At 36.7% G+C, this 27,675-nt stretch overlaps 2 protein-coding genes across 10 annotated transcripts in view; both read left to right on the plus strand.

Moving 5' to 3' along the window:
• Positions 1-27,675, plus strand: part of LOC311295879 (uncharacterized protein) — a 166,563-nt gene that overhangs the window by 102,743 nt on the left and 36,145 nt on the right. The gene's annotated exons all lie outside the window — the stretch shown is intronic.
• Positions 149-27,337, plus strand: LOC311295882 (protein NLRC3-like). Its single transcript, XM_084417425.1, has 8 exons — positions 149-474; positions 2,130-2,244; positions 9,503-9,607; positions 9,899-10,003; positions 13,455-13,559; positions 19,463-19,547; positions 24,178-24,373; positions 24,469-27,337. The coding sequence occupies exons 2-8, from the start codon at positions 2,186-2,188 to the stop codon at positions 26,298-26,300; spliced, it is 2,487 nt and encodes an 828-aa protein (XP_084273551.1). The 5' UTR covers positions 149-474; positions 2,130-2,185; the 3' UTR covers positions 26,301-27,337.

A 27,675-nucleotide genomic window follows, 5' to 3' on the forward strand; every position in this document is an offset into this window, starting at 1 on the left:
ATGATGATGGGAGGAAAAACATGTGAAACTGACATGTGATGGAATTTGCATTTCAAATTGATTGCCGGTAATCTCGTAGGCTACACTTTACTTTTGTTGAAAATAAAGCTGGCATCCTTCCAACTGTAATCGTGTGATGTTATTGGCCATGCCTGAACACATCCCCATACACTCATGACAGACACATCCAGTAGGCTATATGGCGTTTTGAGCAGCAGTATTGAGCGGATTTCAGTCGCTGCAGTGGACAAGCATGTGTTTTGGCAACGCGCGTTCAGAACCGATCACCTACTGACCTAAAATGAAGACGTAAGATTGGCTGCCATTGCTGTTAATCGTTCCCAAAGTCTAGAAACGCGCAGTTGATGACGCGGAGTTTGTTTTGGAAAAGTGCCACGTGACAAGCTTCAAACGCAAAAGACAGAAAAAGCACTGATAGTGTTTCAAATCTCTTCTTATTGCACAAGACTGCACGTAAGTTTTAATACTTCTCGATTACAGTTATTCGTGTAAGCGTGATTTCAATTCGAATTCGAATTATAGGGCTGTTTTTATTCCGGAGCTAGTGAACTTTTGAAAAGACACGGATATAGAATATTTAAACATAAGTTTATTGAAAAGTGTTACTGAAAACGAATAATGCGTTCCTGAATGTCCCCCAACCCCCAATTTGCTCTTTCATTTTTGACTGCTAAGGCTATTTAAGCCAGACCGTTAGACAAACCAAAGTTTTGGTTGTGTATGTTTGGTGACTAAATAGAATTATGTTGGTTCACATAGTAGCCTGATTCATTTATTTGGTAACACTTTACAATAATGTTCATTAACATTAGTTTATTACATTTGTTAACATGAACTAATAATGAACACTTCTACGGCATATTAGTCATGGTTAATTTTAACATTTACTAATACATTATTAAAATCAAGAGTTGTATTTGTTAATGTACTGTGAACTAACAAGAACAAACAATGATCTGCTGTAGGCTATCTAACGTTAACAAAGATTAACAAATACAGTAACAAATGTGTTGATCAAGGTTTAATGTTAGTTATACATTAAATAATGTTGACAAATTTACCTGATTGAAAAGTGTTACCAAATATGACCATGACAATTCACAGTTAATCAATTATTTTAGGAGCATTCCAAAATAATAAAATAGATTGTGTACTTAAAGTAATGAACAAATGACACATGACAAAGGACTCTAATTTATCCTGGTAATTACAGGATGAGCAAATTCAATTCAATAAAGTAATAGGCTACATATGGGTTTAGTCTTTGTAATGTTTATTACCTGCGTTGCTAAATGTCTAGAGCCATGTGTTGCGCAGAGATGAAAGCAAGTTAATTAACTGAATTTATATTGGTATATATATATATAGGTGATATATATCAGTCACCAGGGCGACCATCAGATAATATGATTTTATTGCTCTGAAAATGTGGTCATGTGATTAAGACAGAGGCCATAGGGGAGACAGAATCAGATCTTAAAACAGACATTTCCTGCATTCATTTATAGACAAACTGATCTATAAAAGAACATGCTTCCCAGAACATTGTGTGAATGATTTACTGTCTTGTGTAGTGTCTTTTAATTCTATTATTTTTTGATACTGTGTATTTTATGATAGAACCAACGGTCAATGTAACCTCACCTATACCATGTTTGGTCTCTATAAATTGGTACTTTGAAGATCGAAATGATCGTGTATATGATATTTTGAGCTGCGCAGCATATTAGTATTACAATAGTAATAAACATTTCATAGTTTTTTTCATCAGCAACCAATCCAGCTGCACATGCAAATGAGCATGCTTAAAACAAAGATCCATAAATCAACAACAGAGGAGTTTCCCTGCTATTAATTTTCCTACATTAAGTTAATTCTATTAACTGATCCAAATATGCATAATCAATTCTAACAAGTTATGATTGATTATTAATATTTCTTTAGAGCTAATTTGCTACAGTTGAAATATAATGATTGAAATACATTGCAAATTTGCAATGTATTTGTTGTATTAGGTTTGTCACCTATTTTGTTTTAAATAGATTTGTCTTCATTTATCACTCTGAACTATCATGTTATTCATCTCAGTTACATATTGTCATCTCCAGGTCATACTGAATGGCGGATTGTGCTGATCTGTTTGCACTGGCAGTTTAGCTGCATTATGTCAGCGGACCCGGGAAAAGACTGTTCCTCTGAGATGAGTCTTCCAGAGGAACAGAGGTAAGACTGCATCTGTTTTTAGAGAATCATTTTAAACACTGCTTAAGTTTTAAACAAAAGTTTTTTTTGTGTGTGTAACGAACAGCCTTTTCAACAAAGAATGATTGTCATGACAAATGCTGTGCAAAACTTCAATTTAGAACTTCCTATAAATGTTTTTAGATTATTGCAGGTTAAACACAGCTTGACACTGGTCTAATATTTAATATACAGGAACATTTATCACAGATAAATATGTTTATCATGTGGCCCTCTGGAATACTTGATCCTTTCCTAAGTCTGAAATTTTCTTAAAATGCTATTTCCTTCATCAATAGCAATTGAGTATAACAGACTGCTCATCCAGCTATTTCAAGCTGGTGCTTGTTATCCTAGGTTCACTCTGTCTCTGGTTTCAAACAATAAAGGATGCTTGCTTCTCAGCACTTTACTTCACATGGTTGTGCATCTCAATGACGTCACATTTACAGGACTCTCGACCATACATGGTCTGTAACATCCTGCTGACCATATTGTAACATCCTCCTTTTTTTTAAACACAACTATGGTCACTGTATACAAAAAAACTTTGTGAACAACATCACGTTTGCTGGTGTCCGGACTGTTCTGTGTGTCCAACTTAACTCTTACTTGTTCTCCTTCCTAAAGACCTTTTGCTCCTCTATTGTAGTAGTAGGCCTGTTTGCATTGGTTACTGCAATTTCCTTGTTTACCATACCTGGCTGCAGGAGACTGTCTTGTGTCTGCAGTGATGCTTGAGTCTTTGTACAGGACTGGCATTGAATCTGGCACTTGAATACTGCATGCTCAGCTTTGCTGGAGATGATTTTATCATGTTACATGCCTGAATTCCCAAGCTGTGCTGAACTGTTTGAATTCTTGTAAGCTCTAACCTGGCCTGTTATCAGAGATCACTGTGTCTGGAATCCCATGGGCCATTAACTTTTATATCACTGTGCTTGACCTGGTGTCTGTGAGACAGTCTACTTCCCATAAGTTGTTTGCATTGGTTGTCTTTTACTGCAAGTTCTGTGTTTACCATACCTGGCTGCAGGATACTGTCTTGTGTCTGCAGTGATGCTTGAGTTCTTCTGCTAACTGTAAGAATTGAGAAATTAGGAGATGCCGGACAGTCTGGTTGAAGAGCGACCAGACCCTGAGAGGACAAAGGACCTCTCTGGAAATTAACATTTAAACGCCCCCTCGTGCACTATTGAGACGAAAGTCTCACCTCAGAGTCATCCTAATCTACATCTCCCCCATCCCGTCCACGCACCTTTTTGCGGGGAGGGCAAATCATCTCCCGAGATTTTCGAGCGTGAAGAAGTTCCTTTGTCCTGTGGGCAACGCCCACTGGAATGAGTCATGAGGAGATTGGGTTGAGCTGTTCGGCTTCAGAAATATGAAATGTGTAAAACAATGCACATTACTGCATTCTGCTATCGGAATTCGACTCCGTTAGATTGAGAGAATTGCAGAGATATCGAACATGTCATATGAAGATTATAGGAATACAAAGTTACATAAGATATGCATATTATAAACATTTAAAGTTTGATTACCACACGATAAAATTGTAGATACTTCCAGTGTGACATGTGAAGACATCTAAGCACAAAAGGAATACATTTAATACATTTAAAGGTACTTTTCTCTGAAAAGGTCCATGGATGGTGTTTGTGTGTGTGTGTGTGTGTGTGTGTGTGTGTGTGTGTGTGTGTGTGTGTGTGTGTGTGTGTGTGTGTGTGTGTGTGTGTGTGTGTGTGTGTGTGTGAGGTGACTTCTCAGTCTCCCGGGGGTTGTAAAGTGTTATCCTATAGCAGGGGGGTCGGGTTACAAGACCATGATTCTATTTGAGAACATTAATTAGGAGAAACACTTCCAAGTTACAAATCAGAAAATCATAACTATCGCATAAAAGGGCTAACCAAACATGCAGGCCTTAATACATCATCTTAGATTCTGAATCACTTGTATTCTGAATTAAATGCAAAGGGATGTCTGCGTGTGTATGTGTGTGTGTGTGTGTGTGTGTGTGTGTGTGTGTGTGTGTGTGTGTGGAGGTTTCGTTATCTCTCTGGCTGAGAGAGAGAGAGAGAGGGGGGTGCATTGGAATTCTTTTGAAGCTTGCGTCCTCTTGGGGAAGATGTATATTATTGTCTCTGGACAGGATCGCAGGGTCGTAAATGGTGTCAGAAGGCAACCCAAACCCAGACCTGGTGGCACCATGCCAGTAATTTAGCTGCTCGAGAGTCCTGATTTTTACATTCAATGAGTTCAGAGTGTACAAGGCTTTGGGTTTCATAAGGAATGTGCATTTGTGTTCAGATTCAACGAGCCATGATTCATTAATTCAGAACCAATGAATGAATGATCTGCTCATACGCTACATTTCCATGTGAAAGGTTCTGGCTATATAATGAAATGCAGCAGAGGATTCGGGGCCTTCTGTTACTCAGATGAGCTCATGATGTTGAAGGACCTCAAAGAATTCAGCATCATGTATTTTAATGTTGGGCTCCCATCTCTTCTCTTTATTCCAGAGCATTTGATGTTTTGTATTGATTATCTTTGAATTGATTATGTAATTGGCATGATACATTTACCTGACATAATAAATTGTTACATTTGATTATTCTAACTGACTTTGACTTTATTTTCATTAAAGAGTTAAAAAGAATAGTCAAACATTCGCTCACATTTAATGATGCGCAGATATCATTAAAACCTTTTCATTTATGGAGTCAGATGAAATAATGAGAAAATACATATTCAAATGTATTGCATTTAATCAAAAAACACTTTGCCTCGAGAAAAGGACAGTAACACGTAAAGACCTTCCGCACTGGTCGGATGCCGGTTTTGGGCCGATCGAGTTCATGAGTTTTGAATCTGGCGCTTGAATACTGCATGCTCAGCTTTGCCTTTGTTTTTCAGATATGCTGGAGATGATGTTATCATGTTACAAGCCTGAATTCCCAAGCTGTGCTGAACTGTTTGAATTCTTGTAAGCTATAGACCTTATGTAGCTCCGCCCCTTTTCAGCGCTGCGCTCATTGTCTTTTGACTTCCGGTCTGTATTTTCACAGCGTTTTGCGTGTTTATTAATGAACGGCTCGTTTTAAAATCTTCCCGGTCGATTTACATTTGTTAAGTCATCTGCTTTAAACATTACAGTCCTCATGATAACTTTCGTTAACTTTACATTAAGTAAATCCACTTAAAAAGCTAATTACTCCTGGACAGAAATGCCATATAAATATACAGAGCGACCGCAAAACGGAAGTTAAAAGACAATTTTCCAAAGATGGCGGCGCCCTTGTTTCTCTGGTGCATAAGGTCTATACCGTGGCCTGTTATCTGGAATCCCATGGGCCTTTAACTTTTATATCACTGTGCTTGATCTGGTGTCTGTGAGACAGTCTACCCCCCTTAAGTTGGAAAAATAGTCAACTGTGGTGAGACATGATCTGTTGTTTAATGAAAACAAATCAGTTCCCAATTTTTGACCATAGTCTGCATTGGTTTCTATGGCGACTTTCAGCATGTTTCCTATAACAACGTCTGACGTTTATGTTATACGTGCCGTGAGAAAGTCACTTAAACCACACAAAATCCGATCAGAGCGGTCAGACTGAAACGGATTTCCAGAAATGCGCCACATATGGTTTGTAAAAATTACATTCACACTTGTTAAATCGGATTTCAATCGGATATGCACAAAAATCGAATTTGGACTGCCAGTCTTGCCATTCAAATGTAAGAAAAAAATATTTGCTGCATTTTACTGTTATTCGTAAGTGTAATTCATGTATTGTGAAACTGGAGCTTCATACTAACGCAAAATAAATAGGATCTGTATTCTTCTGACTTCCAGTTTTCCGCGCTTACACTTTTGCCACGGTTTTTGCCCACAAAAGCGGCCAAAAGTATCGAAGGCATGTGAACAGCAATTTGCAACTGAAAGCAACAGAGTCAGGAACTGCAAAACAGATTAATTGCGTAAAATCAAACTTTGTGTAAAAAAATAAGCTGTTTCAAATGTCTAAATGACTTTTTATGACACAACGTGCATGGGGCAAAAAGTTCCCGAAATAACCCGATTTGCACAGTTGTGTCTTTCTTTTACCTGCGCTTCCAGTTTTGGCACGATTCTCTCACTCACTGAGTTTTGCAAGCGTGAAGAGGAGGGCGGGTCCACCTTCTTCATGTAGCCAATCAAATGAGCTTCTCGATGACTCTCAATTTACTCTTGTCTGATTGGTTCAATAAACACGCCAGTCACCAGAACACATCTTATTCTTCATTTGGCTCAGAAACGTTCTTGGCCCTCACACCCTCCGCATTCCTGAGCGCATTGGGGGCTGCTCGGGCACTGTGATTAAACAATGTCACACAAAAACATTCTATCCTTTAAAATAAATATCTGGCTAATTAAACTAAAGTTGAAAAAACATACTGTTCTCTTTTAAAGGATAGTGCCCGAGCAGCCCCCAATGCGCTCAGGAATGCGGAGGGTGTGAGGGCCCCTCTGAGTGAGAGACCGACATACGGAGCTGAGAGAGAGAGAGAGAGATTTTATATTATACATTTTATATTATAAGCAATTAATTTTAATATTTTTAAAGAATAGAATGTTTTTCAACTTTATTTTAATTAGCAAGATATTTATTTTAAAGGATAGAATGTTTTTGTGTGACGTTGTTTAAACACAGTGCCCGATGCGGCGGGTGGCAGGGCGTGCGCACAGACACACACCCCATATAACCCTTCTTGACACCGGCTTCAAACATTCATCAAAACCATCCGTCAAAAATACATGATTGAGGGCTAGCCGGGTTAAAAAGGTCAAACTAACTGTCAAAACTATGACATATAATAGGGAGAGTCAATAGGTCAAACTAACTGTCAAAACCACATGATTTAGGGCTAGGACGGGCAAAGGTTAATCCCTGACCCCTATACCGGAAGTTCAACCTGTCAAAAGGTCAAAGCCATCAATCATTTTTGACACAAGGTGGGTCATAATTACTACTAGAATGGTATTATTACATAAAGAATGGGTATTAAATATTTTGATTGTAAAGTTTAACATCAGCTCAATGGTGTAACAGATTATATAACGTATAAAATTTCAATCCAATAACGTTAACCAGCTTGAAATTCAGTATGAATGTCAGTCAGCCTAATGGTGCTGTAATAAACAGCTTATTAAGCAATCATGATTTATGTTAATTTGTTTGTTTGTTTATTTATTTATTTATTTAACATGTATGTGTGCATTAAAAGTATCATTTAGACAACGAGAACGTTTCTGAGCCAAATGAAGAATAAGATGTGTTCTGGTGACTGGCGTGTTTATTGAACCAATCAGACAAGAGTAAATTGAGAGTCATCGAGAAGCTCATCTGATTGGCTACATGAAGAAGGTGGACCCGCCCTCCTCTTCACACTTGCAAAACTCAGTAAGTGAGAGAATCATGCCAAAACTGGAAGCGCAAGTAAAAGAAAGACGCAACTCTACAAATCGGGTTATTTCGGGAACTTTTTTGCCCCATGCACACAAGAAGTCATTTAGACATTTGAAACAGCTTATTTTTTTTACACAAAGTTTGATTTTGCGCAATTAATCTGTTTTGCAGTTCCTGACTCTGTTGCTTTCAGTTGCAAATTGCTGTTCACATGCCTGCGATACTTTTGGGTACCGTATTTGTGCGAAAAAAAACCGTGGCAAAAGTGTAAGCGCAGAAAAATGGAAGTCAGAAGAATACAGCTAGATCCTATTTATTTTGCGTTAGCAAGAAGCTCCAGTTTCACAATACATGAATTACACTTACGAATAACAGTAAAATGCTGCAAATATTTTTTTCTTACACTTGAAAGGCGATTTACACCTTTACAAATCTTCTTTTGCGCATGCAAATTTAATTTACACTTGCAATCTTATGTACACTTTCACAAATCTTACCCTGCGCATGCAGTTCTTTATGACATCCTTTTACCTTCATAATACTCTTGTAAATACTCTCTGCTGAGGGTGTCTGCTAGATGCATTAGTCAACCCGGAACTTAGACAACATTGTTGTCATATCGCTGATGTCTCAAAAACATTCTCTTAGGTGCATCAAGAAGTGCTTTCTTATTGTTTCTAGGGGGTTTGTGGTCAGAATGAACCACAGTGTCCTGGTGTAGTTTCTCCATCCCAAACAGGATTTCCAGGCATTCTTTTGCTATTTTAGCATACCCCTTTTCCGCAGGCATAAGTGCTCTGCTACAAAAAGGAACTGGATGTCCTGCCAGTAGAAGTGCTCCATCCAATCCTGTTTCAGAGGAGTCGCACTGAAGAACTAGGTCTTCTTCTGGATTGTAGCACTTCAAAACAGGTGCTGTGGCAATAATTTGTTTCAATTTAGTGAATGATTCTTCCTGTACATCAGTACACTCCCAAACCTGTCAGCTGTCTTAATGTGTCGCAGCTGTCTGACAAGTGTGTACAAAATTTGGACAGATAGAGCTTTCCATTTACCTCACTTGCTTGACCATCTCAAAGACGTCACATACACAGGATTCTCTCAATTCACCCATTCATGGTCTGTTACATCATGCTAATCATATATAACATATTTAACAGTGCTTATTCATGTCTCTGGTGCTACAGTGAGGACTCACACTCTCTTGTTTCATACAAACGAAACGTAAATTAATGTTGTGGTGTTCATGTTCATGATTGTTTTGTACATTGTAAAGGATAATAACATAATAAACAGGTCAGATTTTGAAAGTTTTGATGTATTCAAAAAAGTATTTCATGTTATTATTTATATTTATATTATATATATTATGTAAATAATCATTTTCATTGACTTGTTTCAATCTTTTGTGTTCTCCGCTTCACGTTGGGGTTTATTCTGCGATAACAACCAGCTGGATGTAGTGCATAGTAAATGTAAATAATGTGGAAACTTTAATAACATGTAAACATATTAAAATATACATGGCAAACAGGGCTTGCTAATTGCACACAATGGCCCAATAAAAACTACACATACTAAATAAACACTACATATAATAAAACACATACAGTGTAGATCCACATGTGTTTTTAGTGAACTGAATATTGTTAAGGGTGAGGAACCAGCGCGTCACTTGACTTTACCAGTTTAGATTCCAATGTAGCTGACCTGATCAGTTTTTTTAGGATGAAGTCTCAGTTCAGTTCATCAGTAAAGTTTTTTTTCTCTGTTATTTGTGTCATTAGAGAAAGATCAGGCTCACATTTGTCCAGCTCTGTGTCTATGAAGAGTGACCGTTCAAGAGGTGATGGACCAAACTTCAGTGAGAAAAAAACATCATCACCTTCCAGGTATTAAATGCACATGCTTTGCTCTGTTAGTTAATTTCTCCACTAAGTTTTATGTGACAACTTGACTGAATAAAACAATAAATCACAGAATGAGATGTCTGGTAAGTTGATTTACTCTTTTGTGAGATTAGTCTGGAGTAATACTATTACACAGGAAGCCACTAGGGTGCATACATTCACCAGTGAAAGAGACAGACAGCCAAACATAAATACAACCATCTGTTGTAGAGAGAAAGAAAATTGCGTAGCTATACTGTATTTAATTATTTTCTCTGTTCTTTGTGTCATTAGTGAAATATCAGACTCTGATGTTTTCAGCTCTGTGTCAGTGAAGAGTGACAAATCAATTGGAGAAACACCAAACTTCAGTGAGAAAACAAAATCAGCTACCAAAAGGTATCTCATGTGTTTTACATTACATTGCTGTTAGCTAGTTTCTCCATTGTGGTCTATGTGATTAAATTACAGAATATGTACAGCCATGGCCAAAAGGTTTAAGAATGTCAAATGTCAAAGTTTATTTTTATTTATATAGCACCATTTATACAGCCGAGGCTGACCAACGTGCTTTACAAAACATCATAAAACAAGCATACATCAAACAGGGAGAAAAGACAGAAAAATAATTAAAGAAGACAACATACCAAAAAATATATCCCTAAAATGCATGGCACAAATTATTATTTATTAAAGGCAAGTGAATAAAAGTAAGTTTTCAGCAGCGACTTGTTTATTTTTGTTCTTGTTTATTATTCCATAGTTTAGGCCCGATGACTTCTTTGTTTTAGTCTGAACTGTGGGATAGATAAAAGTTTCTGTGTCCCTGATCTAAGACCTATGGAAGGATTGTGTTGCACTAATAGCTCAGAGAGTAGGGGGGAGCCAGTTTGTTTAAGCACTTGTAAACGAATAAGAGGATTTAATACATTTAGGACATAAACACACCCAAACCTGACCCAAATATTTAATGTTGCAATTGTTACCATCTATTTCCATTAGTTTATACCCAGCTGGTCACTTTTATGCATTCATTAGCCGGCAAAGTCGCATATATAAAGCTAATGACCTGATTGCTTTCTCAACATTGATATGCTCATGCAGAAACATAAACAAATCAGAAACGCACTAGATTTCAGTTATTTTTTATCACTACAATACATATTTTTATTTTAATTAGATAATCATCAAGTGTTCTAAAATAGAAGTAAATAAAGTGAGAGACTATACATGTAATATAGGTATACATTTATGTAATTTTAATGCTCTGGCCTTTGCAGATATTTAAATATGGCCATCTTTAATCATGACTCTTGGATTTATATGAAATGTTAACACTTTACAATGAGATTCCATTTTTAGCATTAACTAAGGTTAATAAGTGCTGTAGAAGTATTATTCACTGTTAGTCTGTTAATTTCAACATTTAGTAATACATTTTAAATTGAGTTTTAATTTTAATTTGATCTGTTATTACCTTAAAGTACTATGAACTAACATGAGTGTTCAAGGAACAAATGTATTGCTCAAATATGAATACATGCAGTAAAAATGTATATTGTATATTGAAAATGCATATAGTTCATGAAAGCTATAATACATCCTTTTTAACAAATAGGACTTGCAAAGTGTTACCTATGAAATGTACATATGTTTCTAGGTTATAGCTAAAGAAACACTCATTTGACCTGTTAATATTTTAATGTTTAAATTATTTTCTGTAGAGTTTGTTCTGTAGACCTTCTCATTTGAATATATTCATATTTATATATTTATTTCATTTAGCATATTTCAGTTCAGCACTGTTTTTCTTGGAGTGTTATGTTTGTTTTTAATCCAGTATCCATTTTAAAAAATATCGGTTGAATAATCGGTTACCGGCATGTACGGTCAAACCTAAATATCGGTATCGGTAAAATCCACTATCGCTCGACCTCTGGTCTCTAGCCTCTGGCCAGAAAAGCCTCCGATGACACAAAATGACGATTTTTTGCATTTTTTTCCAGACAAAAAATACAGAAATCTCTTGTCTCAGGGGGACATGAGGGAGGGAAGCACGGTCATTCGAATAGCATTCCTTTTGTGCCAGGGCTGAAATGCAGTGGAACTTCGGAGGGTATTAAGTTCATTTTCATAGCAAAGAAGGACTTTGAAATTAATTGCAATTCATCTGATCACTCTTTATAACATTCTGGAGTATATGCAAATTGCCATCATAAAAACTGAGGCAGCTGACTTTGTGAAAATTTATATTTGTGTCATTCTCAAAACTTTTGGCCATTGGCTGTATTGTAAGCTGCTTTACTCTGTATTGAACTCAGCCTGGAGCTTCTTTTTGATAGCATATTTACACATGCAGCCACTAGGGGGCTCATGAGGAGAAGCATTTTTTCAGTCAAATTGAACTGTAGTTTGTGTGTTTATTGTGTTTGTGGTACTGGATTAGTAGCTTCAATATAGTGAAGAACTGCATCTACAGTACTAGAAGATGTGTTTCTCCAACATTATCGACAAAATTGTGTAGATAAAGGAAAAATATGTATTTCAATATTATATACAAAATCAAAATCAGATTCAAACCTGGAAATATACAGAATTTAGTACAGACGAATGCATACCTATTAGAGGTGTAACAGTACAAAAAACCGACGGTTCGGCTACCTTTTTGAAGTCACGGTTTGGTACGGGTTCGGTACAGCATGGGGGAGAAAACTAAACATAAAATTGCTTCTTTTTTTATTAAACAGTGGTTTACTGAACAAATTGTGTCTGATTTCAAATTGTGGAATGAATTCAGTTATAACTAAAAGTTTCTTAAGGATATAAAAATAGCTCGACTAATGCTGTAAACTATGGGGAGCCCTTACTTGCACATTACTATAATATTAAAGGTTAACAACAGAGCCCAAACTATTAGCCAACAAATTCAGATATATATATATATTTATAAGTTTTTTTACTGTTTAGTAAAAAACAAAGTTTACACATTTATTTTTAGATATAATAATCACCATTTTAATAACACATTGTATGCAAACATGCAAACTGCACATAAGGCAGTTTTTGAATTTAAAACTTTTAAATCTAATTATAAAATTATGTTTTCTCCAATTTGTTGTTGAAATACAATCTTTTATACACATTGAATGTAATTTTCATGAGAGACTTATTTAAACATAATAGGCTATTAAATAATCAAGACATCACTAACTGGTAAGTAAATATAATGATTGTATAGGCTAATATAATGCATATATTAAGCAAAATAATTAATTTCTCTAGCGAACTAACAAGCTGTGGACACTGAATAACTTTCCTGAGGTAAATGTAATGCTACATGACATATTGTTAAGCTATTTTACCAATGTGTTTCTGCCATTGAAACACTGATTGAGCGATTACACTATATAAGATGATTCAGTAAGTTGTAATGTATCCTTCAACATACATTCAGATGTTCATTTGTTTATTCTGTAAGTAACTATTTAAGAGGAACTTTAAGAGATGATCACAGCATGAACTGCGGCGCCTATACAGTGATCTGTCACGCAGCTCATGCCACATTAAAGAGCGTCAAAACCACATTTATTGTTCGAATTTCGGGATGAAATGTACATAACACTTAATATGTTGGTGTGGGAACTTGGATTTTGAAGTATCGTCCGCAGATAAAACAAGCCTACTGTTAACTACTTGGTACACATGTGCACAGTACCGGAAGTCCTGTACCAAAACAGTTCGGTACGAATACGTGTACCGTTACACCCCTAATAGCTATACTGTATTTATTGCTTTCAATCTCTTCAAATGAGACTGATGGTTTTCTTTTCTCTGTTCTTTGTGTCATTAGTGAAAGATCAGACTCTGGTGTATTCAGCTGTGTGTCTGTGAAGAGTGACAATTCAATGGATGATCCTCCTACATTAAGGGAGAAACCAACACCAGCTACTAAAAGGTATTTCATGTGTTTTACTTTACATTGCTGTGTTAGCTAATTTCTCCATTGTGGTGTATTTGATAGAAATTTACTAAATTACAGAACATGATTGTAAGCTTCTTTACTCTTTATAGAACTCAGTCTGGAGTTTCTTTCCAAAAACATAGTAACACATGCAGCCACTAGGGAGCAAATTTTTTTTTCTGTCACACCAGCCCACATTACCACACAGAGACATGCATTCAAATGACAGGTAGTTGGGGGGATTGAGGGGCATGCTCTCCCGAGAAAATGTGGATTTCTCTGACCTACATATGTGCATTTCAAGGTGTTTGGATAACAATAGTTTTAAAAGCATGTCAGTGGGCAGTAGCATACATTATTTGTCAAGCAGATAACAGATTCTTAAAAATGAGAATGAGGATAAATGTTGCGATTAATGATCCACACTAAAAATGGAAATGTATTGCAACAATAAGCACAAATAATCTGCAATCACATATTCCAAACAGGAATGCCCTTAAATGAGAAATCTTTTAAGGATTTATTTCTATAGATGTTACATTTCAATCAAACGCCAGTGCAATCTTTTTGTGTCCAAAGGCAAAAGCAATTTATATTAGCATTAAAGATTGGTTTCAGCTACTTGTTTCTTTCCTAAGTTAGTCAATGTTTTTAGACTAATAAGTTCAATTAATGTTCAATTGTTCACTCAGACAGTCAGTTGTCTGAGTGAACAAAAATACAAGATAATCTATATAATTTAAAACATTAAGACAAGCTCATTATACAAAGGAAATAATACTACAGATCTAGACAAATTGGGTTCGCTTATACAGGTACACTGAAAAAAATAAAACCTTGGATCAACTTAAAAAAATGAAGTAATCAATCACACGAAATATTTGACATTGACTCAAAGTAAATAATTTAATTTAGATTAACCTGAAAAGTTTAAATCCATGCAACCACTTTTTATAGGTTGATCCAAACTAATTATTTTAAGTTGGAACAAACTAATTATTTTAAGTTAAAACAAACTAATATGTATAGGTCCCAGTAAATTTATTATTTTAGGTTGTCTCAAATAAAAAAATAACAGTTGTCATTATTTGAAATGTATAATAAATCAAATAAAAAAAAAATGCTTTTAATACATTTTTATCAATGACTACTCAGAACACTTTCCTTTAGAACACATTTATTTATTGTTCAATAAACTGACAACACTGAACATCTGTTTCAAATGTATGAAGATGAACAGGCTGCTTCACACAAAAATACTTTGAGCCCACAAATTTGTTACATATTTCAAATCATCACTTGATGACATCACATTAGTAGTAATATTAAATTAGGAAGGTTTGTCCTGACAGAACACATTAAATGTTATGACAGTATTGTATACCTGTTTCAAATGTATATGATGATGAACAGTCTCTTTCAGCTGAACACCAGAGACAAATCCTGAAACTGCTCCTCAGACAGTGAACAGTGGAACTCCTAAGACACTGACAGAGTTTCTGATACAGAGCTGTAAGCTCTACATTTAAATACAACTAATTGATATGTAATAGCTCAAACAAACCTCTGAGCCAACAAAGTTGGTGGCGAGGCTGGTAGCCATCGAACTTGGGCAGCCACATTTGTAAATGCTGCAGTAAAAAAGCAGCCTTTAAGTGCAACCTCTTACAAAAGGATCAAAATTCTTAAAGGAACATTTAGGTTAAGTGTGTATATGAGCCCAAAGACCATGGCAAAAGCAGTTGCAACCGATGGCAGCTCGTACAGGACCTCTGTTCCTTCGATGACAATTTGAATGTCTTTGGGTGGATGGAGAGGATCCTCTTTCCCAGTGATAAAGATCGCCATGGTTGTCTGCTCCAGTTCTTCAACGTCATTTTCCTGCATAAAAAAAAAAAAAAAAGAGAAAATAAGTACGTTATAGTTTCAGAAATCTCCCGATTTCATGTTAGATCATAATGTGCCAAGCTCTTATACACTCTAAACTTTCAAAACTTGAATAGGCACAAATCAAACGAATCAAATGTTTATTACAAGGGGTGTGACTAGATTAAACAGGGTATCTGCACAATTGAATCAACTCCGCCCAGCTGATGCAACACCAGCGTACTGGAATGCTATCTAAAAACTGGAATGCTACCTAGCTCTGTTTGAGACTGAGCTGCAGTTTATCAGAGGTGCTGAAGTTAAAATGCGTTTGGATTTGTGGTGAGATTTCTGCCTGATCAGAAGTGTTTTCTCAAGGGATGCACGATATTGGAAAAATACAGGAACAGGAATTCAATTGCTCAATTTGAAAATAATTTAGCATCATAAAATGATTGGGGTGATTTTGAAGGGGAAAATGCATAGAAAATAAAAAATAAATAAAGCTGGAGAATTATTTTTAGTCAGAAATATTTTTTTTAGTGCAAACCAGCCGTTCTTGAGACTGATTGTCTCATTAGTAACAAACTGTGTGTATCTAAGAACTCTTAAATCGGAGTAAAAGTAAATCGGTGGTGAAAGTAATAGTAACTAAATACTACTACTACAACAACAACAACATAGTAACGTAAAGAGTAACATAACTTGTAATAAGCATTTTAATATTATTACTTTAAGGAGTTAAGTCATTTGCAAATGGATTCGTTTGGACGCACTTTTTTTGGACACTGTTCCAGGGAAGACGGGAAAAAAAGATCGTTTTGGTACGTCTGGACGTGGTCTACGTGTTTACTGCTCAAAATTCAGTAATAATTCAGCATCAAAGATTTCTTATAAATAGTGTTAAAATCTCGTCTTGTGAGCTGAGTTTCACGTCACACCCCTATTTATTAAATATGGCTAGGAAAACCTAGACTATGACCATGTTAGTCTGTAGGTGTTAACTGTGTGAGCAAAGTGAGAGAGATGCCCTTACCTGGTATTCTTTGATAAGGTGCTCAACAGGTTCGCCGAAGTAGATCGTCAGAGATTTGAGGATGCATTCTCTTCTGATGCTGATGTCCACAGTCTGAGTAAGAACAGTTACTAAGAATTAAAATTAAACATAAAAAAAAAAAAAAAAAAAAACTATTCAGCCATGGATCCCACTGATACACAACTTATTCATAGATACCTCATCTAAAACCTGCAAGGTCCTGGTGGTCTTCTCTTTCACAACTCCTCCCTTGCTCCTCCAACAGATGACCTCCAACAGTTTGGTGGAGTGCTTGTCCAACTGCGCTATAAACTTTGTCTCCAAGGGAACTTGTGATTCGCATGAACTCAGCATTGATCTAAAAAGTAGAGCATACAGAAATAAGTTTAGAAGTTTTTAAGATGGTGAACACAAAAGGGAATCACCAGCACAACCTTACTAAATTATCGCCTACAACAAAAACAACTCATAAGTGAATCACCAGTTAGGTAGATCTAAACATTTTCAACTGTAAGCTATAAGACATTTGCTCGCATGGATTTAACTGGTCTTAGACAAAGTGCCATGCCTGTGAAACTACACTACAGGTCAACAATTAAGTGAGTAAATTAATGGGTGACTAAAGTGTCTGAGGTGCTTTGCATCAGCTCTTAAAATACAGTAATATTGGCAAATAAACATTTTCTAGGCTCTTCGCGCCACACATTAAAAACACTCAGCAGAACAAACGCATTTGAATTCACGAACATAACATTAGCTGTAACGTTAACTAACTTACACGTGGTAACTTTAGCTAACATCAATGCCCCCACAAAATGCATTTAGAAATGATAGTTTGCATTTATTAGCCAGTTAGCTAGCGACCTGTGATAGCATTAAGTTACTCACCCACGACCAGAGGGCGGCTAACGTAACCTAAAACGTTATAGTTTGAATGAAGAATGCTAACGTTACTAGTGCTATCTTATCATTTACATGCTATCAAGCGTGAGTGCTGAAAATACGGCCAGAGTCAAGGCCAGTCAGGTATACTTGGAAAAAAAACGTTAACAGTAACGTTAGACAAAGATGATTGATTTTACCTTGCTCGTCGTAGTTCTTCTGTGTCGCAGCCTGGCTGGCGGGGTCTGTTGAAGTGTACCGTACCGTCACGGCCGCCGCTCAACAGATTGTGTGTGTGTTCTTCGACGCAGACAGTTCAACTGTAACGGACGTTTTTTTTCTTTCTTTATTTATTTAAACAGGTCAGGTCAGAGAGCGGGATCTCCACCTCAACAACGCGCATGTGCAAATCATGCTTAATCTAATAAAAATACTCTGATCAAATGAATAAATTCAGTTTAATGTCCCGCTGCCAATTTATATTGTATCCATGTAAAAAAAATGGATTCAACCATAAATATAAACTAAAACATTTACTTTAAATGAAAAAACTAATAATTTTAAGCTATTTCAACGAGAAAATACACATTAAACGAACAACAGCAATGTTAGACTTTTTTCAGTGTAGTTAATGTCATGGACGATCATTTAGAGTTATTTTTCACATTTTTGTTCACAAAAAAAAAAAGAGTCAGTTTTGGTTACCTTTTCGGGCTCGAGCCCCGAATAATTAGTCCTAGCGACACCACTGATAAGCTGCACACATGTAAATTAAAACAGTGCTCTGTTTAACTCTGAAACATGCATCAGACTTTGTAGTAATTTAATTAAATCACAGCCTTTTGCAGTTCGATTATTTAGGGATGCACTGGAAAGTAAATGTATCTAATTAGTGGAATATTAAACAGAACATAGTAACGTCTATATAGCTGTGGTGCACGAGCTGATAAGATAAAAACGTGCAGTGGATTGAGCTCACAGCGGCACAGAAGCACAAGCTTGTTGAGGGGTCTTTTTTTTTTTTTACAGACATCAGTGGGAAGTCGGATGTCAATGGCAAAGAAAATATAACGAGGCATGTATTATTAACGTTAACAGATGGTAGAGAGAGAGAGAGAGAGAGAGAGAGAGAGAGAGAGAGAGAGAGAGAGAGAGAGAGAGCACGTCTGTTGCATGCTCTTGATTGCTGATCGTTCACTCTGCACACATGTAATTTGGATCAAAACTAAATCGTATATGTAAGTAAAACATGAACCGTTACCTGATTAATGTATAACAAGTGGTTGCCCTTTATTATTACAGGACGTTTGCAGGCCAAGAAGTTTCATGAATGCAAACATCCAAAGCGCGGCCCAAAAAACTGTGTCTGAGACAGCGCGAGAATGCTGAATTTATTTCTCTTTCACGTCTTGCGCTTGTACGGACGAATTCAAACAAATTTATATATAAAAAATCAGTTTTGGCGAGTATCCTAGTAAATATAGTTGGTTTTATTTCAAGTGAACGTAGACAGTATATTCATATTGGACCCGTGCATTCGGTCTTAAAGGGACAGCAGTCTAATAAATCTGTAGAAAAAATCACTCGCTGCTCTTGACTAAATACCTTTTGTAACTTAATAAAGATCCATATATATTTAATTTATACAGTGATGAATATGCAGTGATATTTCACATTTGATTACTTTGTTCTATTGTATTTATTTATTTGTAATTTGATTATATGTTCATATTTTATTACTGACTGCTAACTTGTGTTTAATTAGGCTAGTAGTTTTTATTTTATCTAAATTGTAAAAGAGAATTGTGATATTTCACTGGTGTCTAAACATTTGAGTCCTGCTGGAAAAATACAGGTAGCGGTGTCGGCAAATACCAAAAATTAGTGTCGGTATCGGAAAAAATTATATTGGTCAATCCTGGCGATAATTGCACCAAGCCATAAAGTGTTTGCGATTTTATTTATTCATGCAGCCCTAGTCAGTACCACAATGCATTGCCATGAGCTAAAGAAAAAAAGAAGTACCCAGATTATATTCTTAAACAATGTATAGCGAATGCAGGATATTTCTCTAATATTTTGCCTGGAAATTCTGTATTTTATTTGTTAACAGGATACAGTATGGAACATATGATTCAGACTGTCAGACTGAAAGGAACAAATATAATTTCAAAAACAATCTTCTGCAGATCTTCCAGGTAGGAAAAACACATTTTCATACATGTCTAATTAAAATGTATATTATAACAAACAAATAGATTATTGAACAAAGTTTTTCAATTACTTGTCCTTTTAAGAGCCCATTAGAATTTGAATGAAGGAATGAAAGCTAATAAACTGATTAAATAGCTTTGACCAAATGGATTTAAGATTTGGTTATTTTATGTTGTTGTCTCTCTCTTTTTTTCTTTTTTTCCCCCACTTTTTCCACAAAAGACACTTTTTTTCCAAATGAGGAATACAAGCAATTCATCAAAAAGAGAAGTGCCCATAAAGCACAGTTTCAGGCATTGTTCAGAAATGTTTAAACTAGAACAGGGAGGGATTAGGGAAAAGTGAAAGAATAGAGAATATATGTGTATGATCTTCATGATGTGCAGTGCAAAGCTGCATGATCAAGCTGTATTTGCATTTTGCTCTTTGAAGGTCAGCTGGTCATCAAAGATTACTCCCAAGATTTCTGGTAAAACTAGATTTTATGACTGTTGATGAACCTTGCTGAATGGTGAAATTTTGCTGTACAGTTGGAGTGCCTGGGAAGACGAGAAGCTCAGTCTTTGCCAGGTTGAGCTGCAGGTGATGTTCTTTCATCCATGCCGAGATGTCCACCAGACACTCTAAGATTTGGGCAGGTATCATTGGATCATCATGTGGAAATTAAAAATAGAGCTATTTGTCCTAAGTATTAGAGCCCTGCATTTCAGTCTGAGCCTGATGGGCCCTAACTTATTTATGCTCCTAGGGTCGGGCTTTGGGCCAATTTCCAAGCCATAGCTCACACATGGGCCAGCATTGGGCCTATTTTAGTCTGCTCCTTCTTTTATATTTTAGACATTCTTTAACTCCATCACCAGCAGTAGCAACTGGCGTGCCTTCAGCACAGCTTTACATCTGGTTAGTTCATGCGTTTTCTTTGGTAAAACGTTTACATTTACACTTGGCCGCATAAATGTGTGTCTGCACAATGAATATAAATCTAATCTTCCTGCGCTATATGCAAATTTCACATTTCATGTCAACAAAAGCATCAGATAAGACCTGCATTTTATGTATCATCAGATAATTTCAAGATCAAAGACCGCAATAGGAAAGAGATCGGCATTAGCACTAAGTTCATTTAGTCTCATTACTTTTAATGAAGATGATTGTGTTTTGAGCGTCTGCAACTTACCCTCAGTATCATTTGAGGCAGTTTGAACATTGACTTGCTAAAGATATACTACTCGTACTCATCTGCGGTGATGCGTGTTGCAGTAGAACTGCCATATCCAGATCAGACGAAGGACCTTTGCCTAGACATGACCACAATGCATCCCTGAAGTGTCAGCAGAGATTGTGTCAACTAGACTCTCCCCTGTGAAAGCCTCATCGACACAAGAGCCATGGGCACTGATCCTCAACAAACCCGTCTCCATACCGTTGTGATGACTCCGATCTTCAACCAGATGGAACTGGATAATATTCTGAATGTTCTGATACAATCTGACTTCTGACCTGTAATGCTGCATGAATCATAATCATACACTGTTCGCAGTGTACACAGAGGAGAACTAGCCCCTGACTGAGCCTGGTTTCTCCCAAGGTTTTTTTCTCCATTATGTCACCTGATGGAGTTTTGGTTCCTTGCCACTGTCGACTTTACCACCTTTTTCACCTTTGGCTTTTGGCTTGCTTAGTTATTTAATACTTAATATTACATTTAATTTAATATTCAACAACATTATTGATCTGCCTGCATTGACGGCATTATATGAGACATGAACTGAGCTGGACGTTGACATCACTGTTTTCTCCAGAGTGGCTATATACAGTGCATCTGGAAAGTATTCACAGCACTTCAATTTTCCACATTTTGTTATGTTACAGCCTTATTCCAAAATTGATTAAATTAATTATTTTCTTCAAAATTCTACAAACAATAACCCATAATGACAATGTGAAAAAAGTTTGTTTGAAATCTTTGCAAATTTATAAAAAAAAAAAATAATAATAAAAAAAATCACATGTACATCAGTATTCACTACCTTTGCTCAATACTTTGTTGAAGCACTGCTTCATGAAGCTTCAAAACCTTTATGAATATTTTATTCCAAATCAGCGGTTTGGCCCTATTGGCCCCTCCCTGGTGCATTTCTCTGAGGAAGCACCTGCTTTCTCCAGACTTCTGGAATCTCCACCTCTGGTCTCTAGATGGTGTGCGGAGGACCTAGGTGATCTAATCCAGGTGGTGCAGCTGCATCCAATCCTTACATCACCAAGTGCAATGCAAAGCAGTGGTGTAAAGCACGCCATCACTTGACTCTAGAGCAGGGGTGCCCAACCCTGCTTCTTCTTCTTCTAATGGAGTTTTATGGCGGTTGGCAAACCAACTTTCGGTGCATTACCGCCACCAACTGGACTGGAGTGTGAAGCACTAATAATCGTTTAGAAATTAACAACTTAAATAATAGAGTGGAAGAGATTAGAAGAAAAAAAAGAAAAAAAAGAATATATATTTAAATGTTATATTATTTTAAACCCTTTTTCTTTAAATTCTCCAGTATACTCCTATTGCTTTAATATATTTCATAATAACACTATATATTTTATCTTGTTCTGCATGCATTTTCAATAGGCTTTCCATATTAAATGATCCAACCCCCAATTTTCTTACTTCCTTCATAAGTTTTAACCTTTCTTTTACATATTTTATACATTTTATTAACACATGTTCATTGTTCAATTGTTTCCCAACCCTGCTCCTGCCGATCGACTGTCCTGCACAGTTTATCTCCAGCCCTAATCAAATTTTCAAGTGATCCTGAAGACCTTAATTGGTTGCTTCAGGTGTGTTTGATTAGGGTTGGAGATGAACTGTGCAGGACAGTCGATCGGCAGGAGCAGGGTTGGGCACCCCTGCTCTAGAGTATTGGAGACATGTTCTCTGGAGTGACAAACCACGCTTCTCTATCTGGCAATCCGATGGACGAGTCTAGGTTTGGTGGTTGCCAGAAGAATGGTACTTGCCTGACTGCATTGTGTCAAGTGTAAAGTTTGGTGGAGGGGGGATTATGGTGTGGGGTTGTTTTTCAAGGGTTGGGCTTGATCCCTTAGTTCCAGTGAAAGTAACTCTTAATGCTTCAGCATGCCAATACATTTTGAACAATTCCATGCTCTCAACTTTGTAGGAACAGTTTGGGGATGGCCTTTCCTTTTCCAACATGACTGCACCAGTGCACAAAGCAAGGTCCATAAAGACATGGATGAGCGAGATTGGTGGGAAGGAACTTGAGTCCTGACCTAAACCCAAAAGAACACCTTTGTAATGAATTAGAGACTGCAAGCCAGGCCTTCTCATCCAACATCAGTGCCTGACCTCACAAATATGCTTCTTGAAGAATGGTCAAAAATTCTAAACCTTGTGGAAAGTCTTCCCAGAAGAGTAATGGCAATATAGTGTATGTGGAGATGCAGGCTTCCAGTTTTATCCATAGTCTTAATGAATGGGTCAAACAGAACAATCTTCCACCCTAGTAGGTGTGGGGGGATCAGGTGGCTTACACGGAGCGCTGGAAGGGCAGCAATAGTGGGATGCCATACAGGCTGCCATTCCTTAGATCCCTTCTGACGTAACATCGAACGTCTGAGCGCTTCGTATTTATACTCGCGCTGCACGATGGAGTATGCAATTCAAATCTTGCACATTGGCTCATTTAGTTACACTTGAAGTTCATTGGTCTCCAGCAAGATCTCAATTTGTCAGTTCACTTTGGACGTAACAGGTTATAGGGGTTACATACGTAACCTAGACGTTATTAGAAAGTAAATTGCTGGTACTCCCAACCCTTCCCAAACTGATCAGGGTTGTAAGAGAAGGAAAAGTTGTTAGAGAGAGTAGCAGAGGTTGCTTTATCCTCTGGATGAATCCAGGTTTCAGTCAAGTCTAAGATACTAAGAGCTGACTGAGTAGCAAAGGCCAGAATGAACTTGAGCTTTATTGACAGCTGACTGACAATTCCAGAGATCCAAAGGAATAGAGACAGGTGCACTTTAAGAGGTGCTGATAGTTTGCAGGTTATCATGATTGAGTTGCCTTCTGCTTGTGTTGTTGAGAGACAACATTAATGTACTGTAAGCACATGTTAAATGTGGGAAAAGAGAGGGTGGAAATATATGAGAGCAGAAATGGAAAAGAGAGACTCTTTAGTGCCTTGTCTGTGTCCTTACTAGGTGGACTTGCACAGGTAAACTCTCAGGTCTTTAGCTGAGTTGGTCTTCACACAAGGAGGCTGAACATGAGGGTTTCCAATGGAGTGGAATGGATACCAAATAAATATACAGCTTATCAACTTTTACAGCTGTGAACGCCTTAACGATTACCACACCAAAAGCCTATAACACACAAATGATTGAAATCGAAACTACTGCGGGACAATTTGCCACTTAAGTGCTGTAAGGAGCAAAACAAATAAAAAAGCTTCTTTATAGTCAATAGCTATTATTATAATTATAATTATATTGTATAATTATTATATAATTATAATGAAAGTAGAAAATAGAAAGCAGGAAACAAAGAGCACTACAGATGTCTCCACTGACTAATTGCTTCTCCTTTTTCTTGCTTTGTAGGAACTTGAGGGCAAAATAATAACATTTCTGCAAAAGGAACTGAAAAAGTTTAAGAAAATTTTACAAAAGGAAAAGACACAATACTTAGTGGAGGACTATAATGAGGATAGATGGAGTATCAAGGAAGCAGCTCTTGATCTGGCACTCTACTTCCTGAAAGAGATGAAGCAAGATGAAGCTGCTGATGCTCTAGAAGGTAAGAGACTTATAACCATCTTTCATATTTTCACTTATAAAATGTACTGGAAAAAATTCTGATAAAAATATGAGTATTTTTTTTCTGGTGTTCAGATGAGCTGGTATTCATTCATCCACTAAAATATAGCCTAAAGAAGAAGTATCAATGTGTGTTTGAAGGAATTGCAAAGCATGGTGACTCCACTCTTCTAAACAGCATCTACACAGATCTTTACATCACTCAGGGTTGTAGTGAACATATCAATACTGAACATGAGGTAAGACAGATTGAAGTTGCTTCCAGGCATCAAGAATCGCAAGAGATACAGGTTGAATGCAAAAAATTGTTTGAAGCACCTGAACAAGACAAGGAGATCAGAAATGTAATGACAAAGGGTGTTGCTGGTATTGGAAAATCCATCTCTGTGCAAAAGTTTATTCTGGACTGGGCTGAAGGAAAAGAAAATCTAGATATCAACTGCATATTTCCTCTTCCATTCAGAGAGTTAAACTTAAAGGAGAAAGAAACACGAAGCTTGACAGATCTTATAGGCCAGTTTTTCCCAGAGACAAAAAGACTGAACCTTACAAAAAGGAATAAATTCAAAGTCCTGTTCATCCTTGATGGATTGGATGAATGCCGTCTTCCTCTTAACTTTGAGGGTAATGAGACGTGGCGTGATGCATCGTCACCAACCTCTCTGGATGTTCTTCTGACAAACCTCATCAAGGGAAATCTGCTTCCTTCTGCTCTCATCTGGATCACCACCAGACCAGCAGCTGCCAGTAAAATTCCTCCTGACTGTATCGACCGGGTGACAGAAGTCAGAGGATTCAATGATGCACAAAAGGAAGAGTACTTCAATAAAAGATTCACAGATAAGAATCAGGCCAAAGAAATCATTGATCACATAAAACAATCAAAGAGTCTCTTTATCATGTGCCATATCCCAGTCTTCTGCTGGATATCAGCCACTGTTCTCCAGAATATTTTTGAGGAGAAAATAAATGAAATGAAAAACAATCAGGCTGATGACGCCTCTAAAACACTGCAGGAATCAAATACTGAAGACACTCCCAAGACACTGACACAGATGTACACACACTTTCTCCGCTTTCAGATCCAGCAGAGCAGACGAAAGTATGATGGAGAATACACACCAGATGTTTCCTGGGATAAAGATGCCATCCTTTCACTTGGAAAACTGGCATTTCATGAGCTGGAAAGAAACAACCTGATCTTCTATGATTCAGACCTAGAAGCTTGTGGTATTGACATCTATAGGGCATCAGTGTATTCAGGCATGTGTACCCAGATCTTTAAGGAGGAAAAAGGGATCATTTTTGGTACCATGTACTGCTTTGTTCACTTGAGCATTCAAGAGTTTATTGCAGCTCTTTATGCACATCTGTTTCTAGACACCAACAATAAAAGTGTGTTTGTTCATGAGTCTACAGAACAGGAAAACAAAAATGAAACCATGTTCGATTTGCTCAAGACTGCAGTGGACAAGGCACTCAAGAGTGATAATGGACACCTGGACCTTTTCCTTCGCTTCCTCCTCGGTTTGTCACTCCAGTCCAATCGACTACTCTTACGAGGTCTGTTGAAAAAGGAAAATGGCATTGACCAGAGCAAAAAAGCAGTAGTTCAGTACATTAAACAGAAATTAGAGGATAATCTGTCTCCAGAGAGATCCATCAATCTGTTCTACTGTCTGAATGAACTGAATGATCAAAGTCTGGTGAAAGAGATTCAGACTCACCTTAGAGAAGGAAGTCTCTCATCTGCTGACCTTTCACCTGCCCAGTGGTCTGCTTTGGCCTTTGTGTTGTTGACATCAGAGGAGGAGATGGAGGAGTTTGATCTTCAGAAATTCAAGAAATCAGACGAGTGTCTCATTAGATTATCAGCACTGATCAAAACCTCCAAAAGAGCTCTGTAAGTAATTTCATTTTTTTCATGGTTTACTTTAATGTTAAAAAAGCATTATTTACTTTTTTTTTTTTTTTTGTATCTTAAGTGTGTCTTGAAACCTCTAATCTATAGTGATATAACCAGGCTTGGGAGGGTTACTTTAAAAATGTATTCCGTTACAGTTACAAATTACTTCATAAAAAAAGTATTCAGTAACGTAATCCAACTACTATAATATGAAAGTAATGTAACTGATTACTTTTGGATTACTTCAAGGTCACGTATATAAATAAAGTCAAGCAAAAAAAAAAAAAAAAAAAAAAACCTTATTAAGAATTTGGCCTTAACACATTAACACAGGCCTGAATATAATATATTTATGTAAAGGGCTATACAGACATCTAGTGGCTAATGTATGGTATTACAGATTATTTTGTTTTATTTTTAACAAATTTTTTACAAAAAATAAAAAGCACAAATTTTTTACACAATCTACATATTAGTTTATTTTAAAATAGGCCTACATGTTGACTAAAGCTGTGATCTTTCTTAATTTGCCTGACTGAACTTGAGGCGTTGGCAGTGGGAGTTCCCCTACGTTACCTAGACAGCGAACATCCCGTTACGCGAGAAAAGATTAAGAAAGGACATTTTGGGTACTAAAAAAGCTACTCTCCTAATTTCTACAAAATAGCAGCGGAATTTCCATGAATTAAAAGCGATTTTACCCGCAGGCAGCATCATTTCTACTAGCAGCAGTGATTCAATCTGCGTCTGAGGAGATTGTAGACAGCTGTTATTTGCACATGCACCAGCGTGAGTCATTACTGGCAACAGAACCAGGAACTACTGTAAGTAGCGCGCTCGTCTTAATATAGTGTTATTATGCCAAAATACTTATTTATTTCGTTTTAAATGAAACCATTGTAATCCTGAAAGTATTCCCCCTTTTTTCAAAATGTAACTATAATCTGATTACTACGTTTTTTGACGTAACTGTAACGGATTACAGTTACTGGATTTTTGTATCCTGATTACATAACGCCGTTACATGTATTCCGTTACTCCCCAACCCAATATACTCCCCATATACCAATAAATAAGTGTATAACTCCTTTATGGTTAAATTATTACATATTTTATTTATCTTTTTGTTTAAATAATGCAGTCCATTAGAAGTAGTGTAATCCTAATGTTGTATTATATTTACATGTATGTTTTATGTAGATATTTCTGTTTAGAGCAAAACAAGCTTCACAGTTAGCTGCGGAAGAAGCACATAATGTTATCATAAAACTTATTGTTCCTTCTGCTATGAAGGACATATACTCTGACTTAAACTCAAATTCTCAACATTAAGACACTCATCATGATAATAGAGCAGCACTTTTCAACCTTAAATT

This window comes from Rutilus rutilus (genome assembly GCF_951802725.1).
Source record: "Rutilus rutilus genome assembly, chromosome: 8".
Lineage (NCBI taxonomy): Eukaryota > Metazoa > Chordata > Actinopteri > Cypriniformes > Leuciscidae > Rutilus > Rutilus rutilus.